Below are 20,098 nucleotides of genomic sequence, written 5' to 3'. Positions count from 1 at the left end.
AATTTACAATGTTCCCTTACTCTGCGTGAGGGATTGCGTAGTTTTACAAAATCAACTATTCATTTTGATACCGAACGGATGTGGCAGCCAAAAGTTCCAACTGTCTTAGATACTTCGGACAAATGTTCGTAGAAAATTACTGTTTTACATTCTCTTAAGTTACATTTTGTTTTGTCTAGAATATAAAAGCCATGCAGGAATGGAGTTTATAGGCTACTAAAGAGGCCCCTATCAACTCTGCTGCCGTAAAGTACACAAATTTCTTAATTGGCAACAACCTCTGGAAAAGTTGAAGGAGGGTTGATAGGCCCCAATCAAAAGTAGTTTTATCACTCCCTTAATATGGAAAATTATGGACATATAAAATCAATGCATGTAGAACATGTATAAAGTGTTTCTGAAGCAAAGATGTTTTTATGCATGCACAAATGTGAAGGGGATAAAAACTCTGTATGCCACGTGTAACACACCATGATATAAAAAAAGACTTTTTTGCACACGCAAGGCGTGTGTAGAAGGGCTAGTTTGTTGTAAGTGAGAAGTTAAGACAGTTGTCATTATTTGTTGTTAGTGGGAAAACTAAGATGGAGTCTTTGAGCAGTTCATCTTATGTAACTTTTATAACTTTTGTCTTTTTAATTTGTGTATATTACCTTATCCACTAAGGGTGATAATAAATCTATAATTAGTAGCATTTTCTCCATCATCCTTTGTTTTCTTTTATTTTATCCCCCTACCTAATTTCTTCTACAACGATTATTCTCTCTATTCCTCCATCTTTTCCGTTTTTACATACTGACCAAAGATGAGTGTTCGTGTAGTTGAGCTTTGGACTCTTCCTTTTGTGCAGATAGGTTTGAGTCATAAAACAATTTTGTTGGGCTATTGTATTCTGGAGGGAACAAGTCATGGGATATACTGCTGCATCTGTCCGTGGACTTTGTTAAACCGCAGTGAACTTTAATCTCCTTAAGGAGAGCGATATACTTGCGTTTTAGCCTAATTGTCTACATGCTTTTTAGAAGAATATAATTTTATTATACCCCGAATTGGTGAATTAGGTAGGATCATTTTGTACAGAATAACAGTACATAATAACAAAGCAAAGAGCAAGTCAATTTTCTTGTAATTTTCCCAACATTTTTTATTCGAACTAAAATTGAATTGGTGTTTTAGGCTGAATAAGTTCCAAGGGCAGGAAAGCTGTTATCTACTTGTCAAAACATTTGTAATTCCGGTCCTTTGGATCAAGGTGTTCTATTTCTCTAGTTTCAAATGTAAAACGATAATTGCGTCATATATGTAGTTGTAGACATAATCTAGTGGCTGTTACCTTCCATGAATTTTTATCCCTTAATCCTCATCAATTCATTTGATCCAACGGTCGAAAATTGAGAGTGTGTGTAAAAGATAAAAAGAGGTGTGTGCTTAACACCACCCTATTTCCATTTCAAAGTCATATTTTTTTTTTTAACAAACAATATTATCTACACTGAAAGGGAGGGGTGAGCTTAACCTTACAATGTGCTGGCAATAATATGGTTCAAATTCTCATTTGGCGAGAATCAAACCTTAGACCCCTCACTTATAAATGAATAAAAATATCACTAGACCATAGTGCTAAATGGCTTCGAAATCATATTTTAGCATAACTATTGGCAGTTGCTGGTTAAAGGACCAATATGATTAGAAGTTAGAACATAAGTAATTACCACCAAAGCATCCATTTTTTGAGGACATCAACGACTTCTTTACAAGATCCATTTTTGTCTCCCATACAATCACATATAAGTTGAGAAACCAGGAAGATAATACAAATTCATTATACAGGAGGAAACTTTAACATTCATAAATCATAAATGACTAATTAAACACATAGGACCCCGATAGAAATCCTCCACACACAACTGCAACCCCCCTTTCCCATTGTAAAATGGAAAATTACGGACGGTGAATGAAATAGTATGTTTGTGAGATAATAAGAACAGAAAGGGAAACCGCAACAATGAACTATGTCAATGGCCGTGCCTTATTAAAATAGGCACGACACAAGCTCATTTAGATAAGGCACTACATGGCATGATTAGCAATGAGTGGCTAGGTCGGTCCTAAGGTTTAGGTCCAATAGGTTGGCCCGGCCGTGATTCATCATGGCCAAGCACGGCCCATGACGTGGGGCTATTATGATGACTATCCCATTTAAACTAATACATAACTAAATATTAATATATTTATTCATTATTTTTCAAGTAAAACATACATTTTGGAACTAATAAGACTAAATAATTGTGATATTAGGTTTTAAACTAGATTCAAATAATTTTTTCTGATAATATAAAATAACTAAAGTTTGTTTAGCCGCTTGTTTAGTGGCATGGTCCAAGAACGGCTTAGGCCCATATGACACCTGGACCGTTTGACACCTTTAGGGCACGTTTGTTTGACAGGATTAGCAAGGCTTGGACTGGACTAGACTATAGTCCTGTGTTTGATGTGCAACCGGATTAGCTTTAATGGGCTTAGGTGGGACTCGCTCGGATTACACGCCTCCTTACGAGTTCTTAACGAAGAACCCCAATTTTGGGCGGACTCGTAAGCCCGGAGAGAAAACCGCGAGGATCCCCAACGTCCTGCTCGTCCTCATCTCTGCGAGGATCCCCAACGTCCCTCGTCCTGCTCGTCGCTCGTCGTCGACCTTGCCCTGCTTCCTCGTCGTCCTCCTCCTCACCCTCATCTCTGCGTCTTCTCGCCCTCATCTGGTCGGAGACAGTCTGGTAAGCTTCAAATCTTCGATTGATTTCGTCGAATTGAGATTAGAATTTGGGGTTTTCATATTTTTAGTTCAAATTGAGATTAGAATTTGGGGTTTTCGTATTTCAACTTTTCTGGTAAACTTCAAAATCAATTTTTAGGTCAAATTGAGATTAGAATCTGTGTGTGTAATCTCTGTGTGTGTCTGTGTGTGTGTGCGTGTGTGTGTATACTATGTCTGTGTGTACTCTGGTTTGTCTGTGTGTGTGTGTATACTCGTGTAATCTCTGTTTGTGTATACTCTGTGTGTGTGTGTGTGTGTAATCTGTGTGTGTAAGTGTAATATGTGTGTGTATGTAATCTGTGTGTGTATACTCTGTGTGTGTGTGTGTGTGTTTGTGTAGTGTGTGTGTGTATTGTGTGTGTGTGTGTGTGTTTGTGTAGTGTGTGTGTGTGTGTGTGTGTTGTGTATTGTGGCTGTGTGTGTGTGTGTGTAAGTGTAATATGTGTGTGTGTGTGTATGTAATATGTGTGTGTGTGTGTGTGTTTGTGTAGTGTGTGTGTGTGTATTGTGTGTGTGGGTGTGTGTGTGTTTGTGTATTGTGTCCGTGTGTGTGTGTGTGTGTGTGTGTATTGTGTGTGTGTGTGTGTTTGTGTAGTGTGTGTGTGTATTGTGTGTGTGTGTGTGTGTTTGTGTATTGTGGCCGTGTGTGTGTGTGTGTGTGTGTATTGTGTGTGTGTGTGTGTTTGTGTAGTGTGTGTGTGTATTGTGTGTTTGTGTGTGTGTTAGTGTAGTGTGTGTATTATGTGTGTGTGTGTGTTTGTGTAGTGTGTGTGTGTATTGTGTATTGTGGCAATGTGTGTGTGTGTGTAAGTGTAATATGTGTGTGTGTGTGTATGTAATATGTGTGTGTGTGTGTTTGTGTAGTGTGTGTATGTAATATGTGTGTGTGTGTGTTTGTGTAGTGTGTGTATGTAATATGTGTGTGTGTGTGTTTGTGTAGTGTGTGTATGTAATATGTGTGTGTGTGTGTGTTTGTGTAGTGTGTGTGTGTATTGTGTGTGTGGCCGTGTGTGTGTGTGTGTGTGTGTATTGTGTGTGTAGTGTGTGTGTGTATTGTGTGTGTATTGTGTGTGTGTGTGTGTGTTTGTGTAGTGTGTGTGTGCATTGTGTATTGTGGTCGTGTGTGTGTGTGTGTAAGTGTAATATGTGTGTGTGTGTGTATGTAATATGTGTGTGTGTGTATGTAATATGTGTGTGTGTGTGTTTGTGTAGTGTGTGTGTGTATTGTGTGTGTGGCCGTGTGTGTGTGTGTGTGTGTATTGTGTGTGTGTGTGTGTGTGTGTGTATTGTGTGTGTGTGTGTGTTAGTGTAGTGTGTGTGTGTATTGTGTGTGTGTGTGTGTTTGTGTAGTGTGTGTGTGTATTGTGTATTGTGGCCGTGTGTGTGTGTGTGTAAGTGTAATATGTGTGTGTGTGTGTGTGTGTGTGTATGTAATATGTGTGTGTGTGTGTTTGTGTAGTGTGTGTATGTAATATGTGTGTGTGTGTGTTTGTGTAGTGTGTGTGTGTATTGTGTATTGTGGCCGTGTGTGTGTGTGTGTAAGTGTAATATGTGTGTGTGTGTGTATGTAATATGTGTGTGTGTGTGTGAGTATAAAAACGGAGTGTGTGTGTGAGGATAAGAGTGTGTTGCACTGTCCCCGTGTGTGTGTGTGTGTGTGTGACTGTGTTTGTGTGTGAGTGTGAGTGTGAGTGTGTGTGTGTGAGTGTAAAAACGGAGTGTGTGTGTGAGTGTATGAGTGTGTTGCACTCTGTCTCCGTGTGTGTGTGTGTGTGACTGTGTTTGTGTGTGAGTGTGAGTGTGAGTGTGTTTGTGTCTGTGTCTGTGTGTGTGTGTCTAATTTCTGTGTATGTGTGTGTGTGTAATTTCTGTGTGTGTGTGTTTGTGTACTGTGTGTGTGTGTCTAATTTCTGTGTATGTGTGTGTGTGTACTGTGTGTGTGTGTTTAATTTCTGTGTGTGTGTGTGTTTGTGTACTGCCTGTGTGTGTGTGTATCTAATTTCTGTGTATGTGTGTGTGTGTGTGTACTATGTGTATGTGTTTGTGTACTGCACTGGAAGTGTGTGTGTGTGTGCTCTATAATAAGTGTGTGTGTCTATTTAGTTTATAACCATGATATTACAATGTGAATGTTTTGTATGCTGAACTGCAATATTCTGTGGTTGTTAGTTGCAGAGAAGAGGAGCATAAACGGAAGGATAAGGCTGAGACTACCGCTTCACAGGTGTCATTTAATTTCCATTTTAACATGCAATGCCTAGCAATTGTGACTTGACTGGTTTTTTTCTTTTTGTTGATCCAACATTAATTGTGACTTGGCTGTTTATTTTTTGGGCTGTTAATGCAGTTACTTGTTTCAGAATTCTTTGTATAGCGTTTATTTTGATCTAGTTCATTTCGAATCATAATCACTTCATTTTCATCACCCTTAATAACAGTAAATATTACATATATAATGTCCTTATTTAATTTTCCTTTTTTTTTTGTTTGGATAGATATGGATCGAAGGAAGCTTTTATTGATCTTATTGTTAGAGATGTCTCATTTAGAGACAATTTGCATTTGTACGATTCTTGTGGTGATGATGCTAAGGGCCAAACAGAGACATGTTGAACGACCCACTTTGACTAATCGTTCACTTGTTAGACGAGAGATTAGTTTGTGTTATCTGAATGGTATAATAGGGAATACTGATATTGAATGTGTCAACGAATTGAGAATGGATAGAAGGACTTTTGCCTTATTATGTGACTTACTTCGTCAAGATGGGAGGGTAAAAACTGATGGTTTGGTGTCTGTAGAGGAGCAGGTGTGTATGACTTTACAAATACTAGCACATCATACTAAGAATCGTAGTATTGGCGGTAGATTTTATAGGTCGGGAGAGACTATAAGTAGGTATTTCAATAGCGTATTGCAAGGAATTTTACGATTACAAGGTATCCTACTAAAAGTCCCTCAGCCTGTGCCTATTGATTCTACAGATCCTAGGTGGCGATGTTTTAAGGTATGATGAGAATTTTTTTTCATTTTCCCTAAGCTTTAACTCTTCATTCCCTTTGTATAAATTAACAAAAACTTTTTTTTTTTTTTTTTTAAGAATTGCTTGGGAGCATTGGATGGAACACACATTGATGTGCATGTACCTGAAATTGACAAACCAAGATACCGAACAAGAAAGGGTCGAGTCGCAACTAATGTGTTAGGTGTGTGTTCAGGAGATATGCAGTTCATATATGTGTTTCCGGGGTGGGAGGGTTCCGCATCAGACTCTAGAGTGCTACATGATGCAATTACTAGGCCTAATGGTTTTAAGGTACCAGCGGGTAAGACTATTACTTAGTCTCAACTTTCTAAGTTAGGTCTAGTTCTGTTTGTCAACTACAAAACACTAATAAGGTCTGTTTTTTTTTTTTTTTCATTAGGTTATTATTACCTTGTAGATGGTGGTTATACAAATGGTGAAGGATTCCTTGCACCCTATAGAGGAATACCTTATCATTTATCTGAATGGGAGGGACGAACACCTTCTAATAAGGAAGAATATTTTAACATGAAGCATTCTAAGGCAAGGAATGTAATTGAACACTGTTTTGGCTTGCTAAAAGGAAGGTGGTCGATACTAAGGAGTCCATCTTTCTATCTGATAAGGACACAAGGTCGAATAATTACCGCTTGTTGCCTACTACACAATCTTATTAGGCAAGAGATGTCTGTAGATCCAATGGAGAATTTGCCAATAATAGAAGATGGACAAAATACAGAAGAAGGTGAATATGTTGGTAGTGTTCAAACATCTGACCAGTGGACTGCAAAGAGGAATGACATGGCTCAGGAAATGTATAACGAGTGGAGAGCAATTAGGAACCAGCAATCGAACTAGCTATATGTGTTAATGATAACATTTTATTTTAGTATTCCTTTTTATCATGCATTTGTTAGATATTAGCACAATGATTGGATGGTATGCAAATTAATTGGATATTATGCAAGTTGATTGGATATTATGCAAGTTGATTGGATATTATGCAAATTGATTATTTGTATGGTATTTTCCTTCATTCAAATATTTTTTGTTTAGGTATGGATAACGAAAATATTTTGAATGCTACTCAAGAGCCAAAAGGAAGAAGGCGTAAATGGGAAGCATTTGAGGAAGAAGCATTACTAGGAGTTCTTGAGGATTTTGTTGCTCGGAAGCAACGGTGTGACACCGGTGCTTTCAAACAAGGTACTTTGGTTGAAATAGCAAAAGCTGTCAATGTTTTATGTCCTCATTCAAATATAAAGGTAAATCCACATATTGAGTCCAAGTTGAAGAAATGGAAAAAAACATATAGTATGGTCGTTGACATGATAAACACAAGTGGATTTGCATGGAATGATGTCAAAAAGTGCGTTGAAGTTGACAGTGATGACTCATGGCAAACTTATGTGCAGGTTCATATCCTATTTTATTTATACATTAGTTATATTATTGCTGCTATATTTGTTACGCATGCTAAATTTTAGTTTTGCTATGTTGATATAATCTTAGAGAAATAAAGAAGCCAATGGATGGAGAAGCAAACCTTTTCCACTGTTTGATAGATTTGCATATATATTTGGAAAAGATCGGGCTACGGGTAATGTAGCCGAAACCCCTGCTCAAATGGTGGAGGAACAAAGTCATGATCATGTTGGTGAAAATGATATTGGAGGTGAAAATTTTGTTTCTTCAATGAACCAACAAAGCCAACAAAGCACCCCATCTGAAAATAGCCAGAGAAAGAGGAAAAGAGCTGTGGGAAGTTCAAGTGATGAAACCGAGGCAATTATCAGTGGACTGAAAGATTTTTATGTTGAAAGTGGGAAAAGGATGCAAATGGTAACTGAAGCTTTAGTTCAAGGTACTGCAGATCATACTGACATAGCTAATGAACTTGAAGCAATGGGCCTCTCTCCTATGGATCAAATTGATGCATTGTCTCTTATTTTGGATAAACCAAAAAATGTGGGAGTGTTCAGGGCAATCAAACCGGAACTCAAGAAAGTGTTCGTCCAAAGGCTTTTAAACGACAACGCAAGCGGATGAGGATTTTGGCTAATGTTAACATGGATGTATTTTATTAATCATACAATCTTATGTTATGGCTTATAACTTAGCTTTGCACTAGTATTTTGGCTTATGTTAACTAGCCATTTTGTAAATTATGGAGATCTATTTTGGCTAATGTTAACTAATGTTAACTAGGATTTTCTAAATTATGGAGATCTTCTTATGTACTTGTATTTGTTGAAGTTGCATGTATTGGGCATTATTATTTTTCTTCTGTTGGGTGATAGAGTTTAAACCAAGCTACATTTGCAAATTAAACCCAATTCTATTAGCAGGTAATAAAAACAAAACAATTGTCAATTTTTTTTAAGATTCATAATATACATGGCAAAAATATGCTCCAATTAACCCATATCATGAGATTTGTAGCATTACTCTATTACACAATGGCAAAAATTTGTGGTCCTAGTCTAAGCAAACACAAATCTGGTGAACAGTACTGTTTTTCTTATCCTGCTTCTTAGTCCGACATTACACCAAACGCTTCACTAAGTTAGTCCAGCTTAGTCCAGTCTAAGCCAGTCCAGCTTAGTCCCGGCAGCTAGTCCAGTCCGAGACAGTCCGGCGCAACAAACGCACCCTTAGTTTTTAGGGGTGGGCAAGAGAATTTTTGTCTTTTAAATTACTCTTCTCTCGGTACAGAAGAATATATAGCTCTCTCTGCACTGATATTAATATGCAAGTCACTGTTATTGCATATATTGTTTCCTCATGTTATTTTTTCTTTTGTCAAAAAAATTATTGTGTTCTTTTTTTTTTTTTTTGGTTTGTGTAGGAATACGACGGAAATTTGAAGTGGATATCAACAAATCAAGAATGGACACAAATGATAGGAGCAATAATTTAATTTTACATAATGAATAGCATTTGTGACCTATATAAATTAATTTGATTTGCTTCTGTATCTCCAGTTAATACTTGACTCCACGCATAAAGACATTCTTGATTTCTTGGTTTATTAATTTGATACCTTTCATAATGTAGGTTACAAATTAAAAATAATTATAAGAATGTCTTTATGAGTGACCAAATGTAAAAAGGAAAAGAGAAATTCGTAAGCCGTGAGTAACGCGTCGTGATGTAAAAAGGCATTTTGCAAGTGCATAAGTACGTGCAAAAAGGTTAGTATATATAAAGCTTGTTATATTAACATCCTACATATTGTTAAGCATACAGTACATCACACAATTGCTTTTACAATTAAAATTTATCATAATATAGCCACACACTTTCCCTTAATATCCTCACACCCCACCCAACCTTTTTTCTCCTCCTTCCTTGTGCACTTCCGTTTTTCGTCCCGTTTTCAATTAATCAAAAAGGCAAATTATACGCTGTGTAACATACTGTGTTGCACCAATGATACATAACAATGCTCTTTACATGCATCAGTGTTATACATCTTCTACATTTGGCTTGGTTGTAGGGTATATAAGTCATCTAATATTAAATTTTAATATGGAGTGCTAATAAAAAAGTTTATATATAATTCGGTTTACAATGAATAACCGGTCAAACTAAACCGAAACCGCACTGCTTGGTTTCATTAATAGATTTAAGTAAAATTGAACTAAACTTAACTGAACTGGTGTTCTTCGATTTTGGATTAAAAAATGGACCGAACTGAATTAGACCGTGCCGACCTCTAGTTGTTCGAATTCAAAAATCAAATTGAAGCAAATGATGGGTTGGATTATTGTTCTAAATTTCTTTCCTTATTGACTGAAATTTTTTTTGTTAATTTTTGGAGATTGGTTACTTTCATCATCGGGCACCAGCGCCAGAGCAAACCGACAACCTCGAGTCGGAAGGACTTGTACCCATTTTGAGTTTTAAGGGAAATTTTTTTAAAATGTCATATGAACTTGTACCCATTTTTTAATTTGTCATATAAACTAAAAGTTTAAGCAATTTATCATGTCAACTTTCCGAAATTATCAATTTGTCATCTCACCTTAACTCTGTTTTCCATCCAAAATAAGTTATATGCCTCGCACATGACTTGTCTTCAGAGTTATTTCTACCATTTTAACATCTCACTTCCTTCTATTATGTTGCATTCAATTAAAACAATTCTACAGTGTTCAGTTTAGCATATCATAAAATCTTTTTATATGGGCTCTGTAATATAAGAAACGAGTTGATGTTTGGTGCTAGAAATGGAAATGTAGATGCATATACTCGAGCACAACGATCCGCATGAATACTCTCGAACCCAAAATTTAAGAGTTTTAATAAAAAGATCTTAAATGATAGAAATAACATTGAATACAAGTCATATGCCTCGCACATGACTTATTTTTTATGAAACACTTACCGGGGTTAGGTGAGATGATAAATTGATGATTTTAGAAAGCGAGGCACATGACTTATTTTTTATGAAAAACTTAACGGAGTTAGGTGAGATGATAAATTGATAATTTCAGAAAGTTAGTATGACAAATTGCTTAAAATTTTAGTTTATACGACAAATTGAAAAATATGCACAAGTTCATATGACATTTCAATTTTTTTTTCTAGTTTTAATAAGGAAAATGATAAAATATCAAACCAATTCGTCACCCACACGTTGCAACTTCTTTCCTCACCCGCAAGTTGCAAACCTCGACCTCTCTCTCTCTTCCTTTCTCTTACAATTTTTTTTTGTACACCATTTTTTCTTCTACGGTTACGTCATCTTCGTCCTTGCTCTGGTAGTTGGAGAAGAAATTATTAAATAATACAGTACTACATTGATAGCCGATAGTACCTGCCAACAGGTACGCGGTGGGAGTCTCCTCGACCTCTCTCCCTTACTTTCTCTTACATTTTTTCTTGTACCATTTTTTCTTCTACGGTTACGTCGTCTTCGTCCTTGCTCTAGTATTTGGAGAAGAAATTATTAAATAATACAGTACTACATTGATAGCCGATAGTACCTGCCAACAGGTACGCTGTGGGAGTCTCCTCGACCTCTCTCTCTTACTTTCTCTTACATTTTTTCTTCTACGGATTATAATTATTATAACTTTTAGAGAAGTCTCTTTTTTGTAGCCGTTGATTCTTATGTGGAGGTTCCATCATCTCAATCTTCAAACGCAAATCACACTTAAGTGGTGATTTTGCTTTATTAAATTATTAAATATATTAAGCTTTTGAATCTCAACTAACATAATTTTAAAATTAATATGCATTTCATCTCCACGTAATCTCAAAATAAGAACTTTAGAAGAACACGACTCTTACGTATATTCGTTCAACTTTCATGACATCAGGCCAATAAGGTGATTTTGCTATCATCATACACGACAAAATCTGCGGGCCCTCCGTGGTCTCCAACTGCGAATTCTCCATCACTAACTCTACCATTTTCTCCGCGTCCACTTTTGTCAGAAAATGTTTTGGCCACGCAGTTCAAGGTCAGTGATGTAATGGAGTAAGGAGAGGCAACGTCAGCTGACTGGTTACCTTCAATCCCTTTTAAATCACGCACAAAATCAAGGACATAGATTTATGACATAGGGCCTATAAGTGGATTGCAGGTGAGCTGTCATTTGTTCCTTACAAATGACATCTAAGAGTAATTAATTTTAACGGAAGGTGAGCTGTCATTTGTTCCTTACCACTTCCATCGTAGACTTGCTGTCTATTGGCTGCCAAGAAATAATATTTAATTCTGTCTTGGGCCTGTGCTTCAACTAACCCAAATTCAAAAAGCCCTTGCATGCTTGGGCTTTTAATATTTTTCAGCCCAATGTTAATTAATTACCCAAACACTAACAACTATTAGTGATTAATCAAATACAACATTATCAACTTTTAATGATTAATCAAATACATTAATCATTGTCAACGAATCTAGACAACTAAGAAAAAAAAAATCAAAGAAATGGGTCGACTGTAAAAAAAAACCACCAAAGCAGATGAAAGAATAGAAATGCATATGAAATCAAACCCAAAAGAAGAAACAAATGGGACCACTAAAAAAATCATAATAGCAGGTGAAAGAATAAAACGCAGGTGAAATCAAACCCAAAAGTAGAAACGAATGGGACCATTGTAAAAAAATTTCAACGACAGGGTTTCGACGGTCTGAGAGTTGAGTGCGAGTGAGTGAAAGGAAAGGGGAATCTTATCTCTACTCTGATATATATATATTTTTTTGGTTAAAAGTGATATCTAGGGGTGGGAAATTTTGCCATAAACTAATTTATCGACCGAACCATACTGGGCGGCTCATGATGGTATGATATAGTTTTGGCATTTTACCGAACCGAAAATTAATGGCATGATTTTGGTAATTGATTTTGTATCCCGGCAGTATGCCATACATACATATATATATATATTCCTATTTAGATATTTTAGGTATTTTTTACATACTTGACTCCTCAGTTTTAGGGTTTAGAAAATAAATGACTCCTTAGTTTTAGGGTTTAAAAAATATATGTATATGTATATGATTCATGCCATAATAAATATAGAAAATATTGTTAACAAAATTGATAGCATGATGATTACTAATACTATACATACACATACATATATATGATTTTGAATGTATATGCATTGCTTATGTTTAGGATGATGGAGTTTAGCCAATCAACCGCTAGTGCACAACATGGATTAACCTAAAATGAACCACACAATGCAACCGAACAAGCACCCCAATCTGAAAATCAAATTAAGCCCTTGGAACTGGAAGATAGCGAGGAAGAAGTGGAAACCACTGGTTGTGCCATTTACCAACCGAACCAGCCAATAATTTTGGTTGAATCAATTTTTGGCAACCGTAAGAAGATGGTTGGCTAGCAGTAACTGATTTTCAGTAATCATGTATATGTGGCTGGTAGGTGACACAAGGAATTTGGCACGGTTTGCCAACCGAACCTAGCCCTGATTTCTATTAATTAGACACTTAAAACGAGACCACAAATACACCACCATCTATTCTGATTAAAACATACAAAAGTAACCACGAGTCGGTTCGGTTAACCGATGTCCAAGAATTATAGGAACCGCTCATCAAACTGACCTTAGTCGGTGCGCGTTGGTTTACTCACTGAAAAAATAAAAAATAAAAAACAAAAAACCAATTTGTTGAGTGGGAAGGGAGACAAATTATTATTAATTTGTTGAGTGGGGGACCCACAAATTAAAGATCAGATTTGGGAAGAGCATAAGTTAAGAATTTATGTGTAAATAATTTGTGGTTCAATTGGTTAAAAATATTCGTTCATGTGGTTTTGTGTTCGAATATATATATATATTTTTTTTTGTAATTTAATTTAATTTAATATAAATTATTCTATTTGTTAAAAAAATAAAGATAAGAATTTATGTAATAAAAAATGTTTAAAAAGCCAAGATGACCGACCAGTAAAATTTCTGTAGATATTTTTTTTCTCCAGTGGGTGCGGGGTAGATAGTCAGCGATACTATAAATAGCAAAGCTAATGAGCTCCTGAACTCACACCAGCACTTGATACAAAAGCAATAACACTTGGCTAGTTCGCTTCAAGTTTGAAATCTTTTGAAATATGTCTTCTCTGGAAGTTCCACTATCTCAATCTTCAAGCCCAAATGACACTTTTGATCCTAAGCCTTCAGCCACTTTTTCTCCCAGCATTTGGGGTGACCATTTTCTGTCCTATGCTTCTTTGGTAAGACTTCTTTCTTACTACAATAAACTATTATATATTTTGAACACTATATTATTATGAAAATTAAATTTGTAATTTTAAACGAGGAAAAAAACCAAAGAGTACTTTAATCATTTAAAATGCTACTGATTCGAAATCATTTTATCTAACTTTCCCTTCCTTCACGTGGCAAGCATGTTGCGAATCTAACTACCAAAGTTAAATTCACACACAATTTTTTTTTTTTTTTTTGGGAAAAACAAGTTCTTAAAGTCATGAAAACTGATATGCAATAACTATTTCAGGCTAGCTGCCTCTCTTTTCTCAATGTTTACAATTAGAAATTGACATCATAAAGGTTATGCGTTTTCTAATGTGTTACCAAACTTATAATCATCTTATATTAATTGTAGTCTATATCTTTTGGTATCAAACATATTGTAAAGGTTATGCGTTTTCTTTTTTCTTAAATCAACGTGATGCTATGGAGGAAGTGGATGTTGAACTTGAACAACATGTACAAGAACTGAAGGAAGAAGTGAGAAGGATGCTAATGACTTCAGTTGAAAATGTTTCACAAAAGCTGAACTTGATTGATGACATTCAGCGCTTAGGTGTGTCCTACCATTTTGGAAATGAGATTGAAGAAATTTTACAGAAAATTCACGAGAACTCATATGATTTGGATGACCTGTACACCACTGCTCTTCATTTTCGACTGCTTAGACAACAAGGTTATAACGTTTCATGCGGTAAGTACTCTCGGATGGTGATCTGGTGATATATTTTGTTCTTTTTATCTAAATGCTTTTTGAGGTTCTGAATTTTCCATTTTGTTGGTCATGCAGACTTATTCAACAAATTCAAGGACGGTGATGGAAAATTCAAGGAAACACTCGTTGATGATGTTGTAGGACTACTAAGCTTGTATGAAGCCACACACCTTAGAATACATGGAGAGGAGATACTAGATGAGGCACTAACCTTCACAACCACGCAGCTTGAGTTGACTATATACCGTCTAAGCCCCCCACTTGCAAAAACAGTAACCCATGCCTTAAATCAGCAGCTCCGAAAGGGTTTACCAAGGGTTGAAGCAAGGTATTACTTGTCTGTCTACGAGGAACTAAGAGAATCACCAAATGAAACTCTCCTAACGTTCGCCAAGTTGGATTTCAACCGACTGCAACGAGTCCATCAGAAAGAACTAAGCGAAATCACAAGGTAAATTAATTCCTTATTCATCCATATACATCACTTACTAAAGAGTTGAATTCTCCACCTCTAGCTACTAATAAATACTTATTTTTGTAACTCAGGTGGTGGAAGGACTTGGACGTGCCAAACAAGCTACCTTTCGCAAGAGACAGATTGGTTGAGGTCTACTTCTGCTGGAGTATGTCTGTCTACTTTCAGCCTCAGTATTCCTTTGCTAGGAGGACATCATGCAAAGTTACCGCTATAACATCCATTATGGATGACATTTATGATACACATGGAAAATTTGAAGAACTAGAGCTCTTTACTGAAGCTATTGAGAGGTATGAATATATCATTAGTTAAAATTCTCTTGTATAAATTATCTTACCTTACATCCGATCAAAACAGAAAAACTAAATTACGCACAACTGATTTATATATTACTTGATCAGGTGGGATGTCTCAGCTATAGATCAACTACCAGAGTATATGAAACTTTGCTATCGTGCATTGTTGAATATATACAGTGAAATTCATGAAAAGCTTGCGCACGAGGGGAAATTATATCGCATCGACCATGCAAGAGAAGCGGTAATAATCCATATATATATATATATATATATATATATATGCGCTTAGTTTTGAGTCTAAAGTTGTTAAAAGGCCAGAAAAACGTGCTGTAAATACTTCACAATATGTATAGAAACAAATAATTATTTATAATAATCTTTATATATCAGTATTAATTAAAAGTAGAAACGATAAAAATTGATATAATCTCTTGATCTGGTATGTGCCAGATGAAGAACCAAGTTAGAGGCTTCTTCGATGAAGCGAAATTGTTCCGCCAGAATCACATGCCATCATTGGATGAATACATGTCTGTATCACTCATGACCTGTGGCTACCCGTTGCTAATAACCACATCGTTTGTTGGAATGGAAGAAGCTACAATAGACTCCTTTGATTGGTTGTTAACTTCCCCTCAAGCAGTGAAGGCTGCATCAACAGTTACCAGACTTATGGATGACATAGCGGACCATAAGGTACTTAATCGTATATGTAAATAGTATTAATGAGTATTGTAGAATGTAAACAGTCTCACGCTGAAAACCAGACAGAATAAAATATAACTCATATCAATTGGTTCCACTTCTAATTGCATTGGACGCTTTTATACAAAAGCCTACGCCTGCTGGACTAGCAAATGGTTAAGTTAGAATAGTATCACTGCTTGACCCATTAGTAGTGAACTGTTGAACCCCTAACTGAAATCTTGACAAGCATGACTATTATGATTGCATTAATACTTATATTAATGGTCTTCCTTTATCTTAATCCTCATGCCTGACTAGCTTGAGCAAGAGAGAGAACATTTTGCCTCAGCTGTGAACTGTTACATGAGAAAATATGGTGCCACAGAAGAAGAAGCGATAATCGAACTTCGAAGACAAGTGAATAATGCATGGAAGGACATAAACGAAGCGTGCCTCCACCCTACCGCTGTCGCCATGCCCCTGCTAATTCGTATTCTCAATTTTGCTCGGGTCATGGATGTTGTGTACAAGTGCGAAGATGGCTACAATAATGCTGACGGTGGGCTAAAAGATTTTATAGTTTCTACACTAGTGGAACCCGTGGCTTTATAAGCCTAAAATATCCACTTACTGTAATGTTTCTTTTGAAAGTATATCTCCAGCGCCCAAGTTGCCTACAAATAATAAGGAGCTAGCTACCATCCGTTAAGACTGCAAAAATGTAATTTGGGTTGTGCGTTTGTTTTCCATGTTTATGATTTTATGATTAATAAAAGAACTTTCTATGTAGTTTGAATAAATCATATATTATTTCTTCAACTCAAATAGCACACTAGAACATGAATATATAGCTGTTAGAACATGAATGTATAGCTGTTGGTGCCAAAACTTGGACACAGATTCGACATGACATCTTGATGAGGAAACCTTTTAGGAATGGCCAATGTGGGACAATGAAATTTCTACTCAAAATTTCCAACAATACCCTACATTTGAGTTGAAATTTCATTCAAACTCCAACAATACCCCACATTTGAATGCAAATGTAATGAACATAAAAATACAAAAAAAAATTTATATCTTGTAATGAACATAAAAATACAAAAAAAAAAATATATCATAATTCATTTGTTAGTGTAGTAGAAATGTTGGCTTCATTTTTCTTTGGGGTGTTGAGTTCGAAACACTAAGATGCCTTTTAGTCACTAGATTTTTCTTTATTTTTCTTATTTTTCAAATTTACTGCTAATTCATTTGTTCAACTCTTAATCCATCTATCTAAATGCATATAAAGTTATAAAACTCAAGTCACTTTGCAATCTTTTTTCTTTCAACTTCTCATTCTGTCCATTTTTATCGAATGTTTAAACCAACTTCTCATTCTCTCAATTTCTATTGAATGTTTAGACCAACTATCATATGGTCTTAAAGATTGTACTTTAAGGTAATCAAAACTTTGAATTTTATATTTTTCTTTTCAATAAATATTCAATTTGTTAGTGTGATGTTGATTTTAGAAGAAAAAAACACAAGAGAAACAATTGGCGTTGAATTTATTATACTCGTTGTGGAGCCAAAAATAATCACAAGGCGACACGTGGATTTTTGGGTGAAGAGGACAAAATTGCCCTCGAGACACACCGGGTTTCCTACACGCGAGCAGTGGAGAATCATCCATCAACCGAGTCAAGAGTGCCCAAAATAGGTAATAAGTTCAAATTTATCTCATCTCCATATCCTCTACAAGGAAATCATTACATAACCTCCCAAAACCTCCCAAAACATTTCTTTTATTATGATAATTAGCCAATTAATATATTTATACCTAATTAATATATTAATTGCTAATTGAATCACCAAATAACACCCCAAAACACACTTAAAGGCCGGCCACACCCCATTCCCTATATATATGACCCTATTTCTTCTAAAAAGTTAAGTCCATACTCTTGCAAAACTCCCAAAAGCTCTCCAAATATTTTTCTCTTTAAATTCTAATTTTGGCATCGGAGGTTCTTCGGCCAAAGCCCCCCCCATTCATTGTGGGCGCGTGAGGCTCTTGGCTTTAACCTAAGGTGCTAATTGTTTTGTAGGTACAATTTTATCCAAAAGGAAGAAGGCGGACATTTGCATCCACAAATTGGTGCTTTCATTGAAAGTTGAGATCCATACTCGTAGAAGACTCTCGCATAAAAAGGTTTTTCTCTATTTTCTAGTCCATTTGAATATTTTTCATACGTTCTTATTATTAGAATTTTTTATTTGCAAAGGTTCTTTGATAAAATGTATAAGAAAAATATAATAGCTAGAAATTTAGAAAATTCCACAAGTGAAAATTCTAATACTCAAGAAATGGGACTGCGACGATCCACGAGGCTAAATGTGGTCATAGGAGGAGTGGTACCACCACTACGAGGTCTCACCATGGCCCAAGCCGTGCCATCTAAGCTTGCACGAGCCCGAGCCCAAGCCTCGCATTCGCATGCATCACGCACTGAGCAGCCTGCTCCCGCCGAGCAGCCCACCCCTGTGGCCTAGCCTGCTCCCGCCGAGCAACCTGCTCTTGCGGCTCAGCCTGCTCTTGCCGAGCAACCTGCTCTCGTGGCCCAGCCTGCTCCCACCGAGCAGCCCACTTCCGTGACCTAGCCTACTCCCGCCGAGCAGCCTACTCTCGCGGCCTAGCCTGCTCTCGTGGCCTAGCCTGCTCATGCGGCCCAGTCTGCTTCTGTGGCTTTCCAAGCAGCCCAAGTCGACCCAAGATTATCTCGACCATCCAGACCTACCATCGAGCCGGGGTTATTCTCACCACATTTTTCTACGGATTTGACATTTCCCAACTCAAATCTCACGCCCGGAGTCTACCACCCTTTCACTGCCCAATGAGGCACATTCCTTCCAAGCTCTTCCAATCTAAGTGGCGAACAACACTTGTCTCGACAAGTCATAGAGTTGACGAGCGCCCTTACACAGCAGACGACTTTGGTGAACCAGCTCTTGCAGCGCACCAAGATGCAATGTGCCCCAGACAAAGTCTCCCGAAGTAAGACAAGGGCAAACGAAAAACCTCTCCAGCAGCTACTCGACCAGCTACGAACCAAGTGTTCGGGCAACGTATACTCCCGACTGGGCCCTCGAGATAACGTATACTCTTGTCTTAGCATGCAGAGGAGCGTGCACTCTCGATTAGGCCCACAGACGAACATACATTCACGGTTGGGGCCACACTCCGATAATCAACATGAGCAACATTCTAGGCGAAGTGTTCATTCGCGGCAAGGTTCGCAAGGAGCATCCTCCACCTCACATCGGAGTAGGCAGCTCAACGGACGGAGATAAGCAATCACTCAATCCAGCTCAAGTTTCACCAGCAGCTTGCGAGTTACTCGCTCTCCTGCTAGAAATATACCACATCAACCACAGCAGCAACATAGACGAGCCGAACACATGGAACAGCAGTCTAGACCAGCAGGTCACGACCGAGGACAGCCGAGGGCAGCCGAGGGCTCTGCCAACCCAACAAAGGTAAATTCAGGAAGAAGTATAAATACTCATGACCGAGCGATTGTGCGATTTCCCGCGCAACGAAACTATTGACAAAGCTCTTTGATGAGACATGACCAACATAAGCGAGTCATCTTTCAATGACAAGATTGAGCATACGGGACTACTCCATATAGATTGTCGGATATAAAGACTTTTTCTGTTCCGACAAACGCAGCAGCTCAACCTAATGGCACGTCAGGGGCAAACAAGTACCAAAATGACACACCAGCCCGACTATCAAGAACCTGGGCAGACCTTGTTCTCAACACTCCAGACAATTCCTTCCGCTGCGCACAACCTGGCCCAAGCCAGCCCCATCTCTGATTTCACAACCACGCCTGCCTGCTCCACGGCTTCCGGCAGCCATTGATCTATCATCATGGCTCATAATTGTGCCAATCTTGCACCATGGCTCCCAACCATGACAATCTTGCCATGTGGCTCATGTCAACCAAGCCTAAAAAAGGCACACGACGAAACACCTAATGATGGCACAATAATTCTGGGAGCAGCTCACTGCGCTTACACCTTTACGCGAGATCCACAAGCAGTTTGAAGTCTCAAGCAGATCGCCAAACATGACCTCGCAGGCTAAGGATTATTTTTGTTGTCCCAGCAGTCCAGTTTTCCTCAGCTACACTCACGACAACGACTTTCATGCTCTCCAGTGCGAGAGGGTAAACCAATTCCCCGACACCCATATAGGTTTGCTCTCCAGTGCGAGAGGAAAAACTAATTGTTCTCCAGTGCGAGAGGGTAAACCAATTCCCCGACACCCATATGG

General features: G+C 37.5%; 2 protein-coding genes across 2 annotated transcripts; both read left to right on the top strand.

Annotated features, from left to right (window-relative positions):
- The first annotated feature begins 2,588 nt into the window (after window positions 1–2,588).
- Window positions 2,589–6,763, top strand: LOC114820205 (protein ANTAGONIST OF LIKE HETEROCHROMATIN PROTEIN 1-like). The gene is made up of 5 exons (XM_070809911.1): window positions 2,589–2,774; window positions 4,991–5,039; window positions 5,311–5,822; window positions 5,916–6,141; window positions 6,241–6,763. Exons 3-5 carry the CDS (start codon window positions 5,313–5,315, stop codon window positions 6,696–6,698), a joined length of 1,194 nt encoding a protein of 397 aa, XP_070666012.1. The 5' UTR covers window positions 2,589–2,774; window positions 4,991–5,039; window positions 5,311–5,312; the 3' UTR covers window positions 6,699–6,763.
- Window positions 6,764–13,282: 6,519 nt separating this feature from the next.
- LOC103450622 ((-)-germacrene D synthase-like) lies at window positions 13,283–16,571 on the top strand. Its single transcript, XM_029089638.2, has 7 exons — window positions 13,283–13,555; window positions 14,025–14,286; window positions 14,383–14,758; window positions 14,854–15,075; window positions 15,187–15,325; window positions 15,535–15,780; window positions 16,090–16,571. Exons 1-7 carry the CDS (start codon window positions 13,433–13,435, stop codon window positions 16,381–16,383), a joined length of 1,662 nt encoding a protein of 553 aa, XP_028945471.1. The 5' UTR covers window positions 13,283–13,432; the 3' UTR covers window positions 16,384–16,571.
- The last annotated feature ends 3,527 nt before the right edge of the window (window positions 16,572–20,098 follow it).

The sequence above is a fragment of the Malus domestica genome, chromosome 12 (genome assembly GCF_042453785.1).
Source record: "Malus domestica chromosome 12, GDT2T_hap1".
Taxonomy (NCBI): Eukaryota; Viridiplantae; Streptophyta; class Magnoliopsida; order Rosales; family Rosaceae; genus Malus; species Malus domestica.
The sequence above is the reverse complement of the archived record's forward strand: the minus strand, read 5'-3'. Positions and strand labels throughout refer to the sequence as shown.

Excerpts from the sequence above, each read along its gene's own strand:
- LOC103450622 (XM_029089638.2), top strand. The coding sequence starts at position 13,433 with ATGTCTTCTCTGGAAGTTCCACTATCTCAATCTTCAAGCCCAAATGAC. Across the intron at positions 13,556-14,024 it reads TTCTGTCCTATGCTTCTTTG|GAAGTGGATGTTGAACTTGA; the intron begins GTAAGACTTCTT and ends GATGCTATGGAG. Across the intron at positions 14,759-14,853 it reads GAACTAAGCGAAATCACAAG|GTGGTGGAAGGACTTGGACG; the intron begins GTAAATTAATTC and ends TTTGTAACTCAG.
- LOC114820205 (XM_070809911.1), top strand. The coding sequence starts at position 5,313 with ATGGATCGAAGGAAGCTTTTATTGATCTTATTGTTAGAGATGTCTCAT. Across the intron at positions 5,823-5,915 it reads CTAGGTGGCGATGTTTTAAG|AATTGCTTGGGAGCATTGGA; the intron begins GTATGATGAGAA and ends TTTTTTTTTAAG. Across the intron at positions 6,142-6,240 it reads TGGTTTTAAGGTACCAGCGG|GTTATTATTACCTTGTAGAT; the intron begins GTAAGACTATTA and ends TTTTTTCATTAG.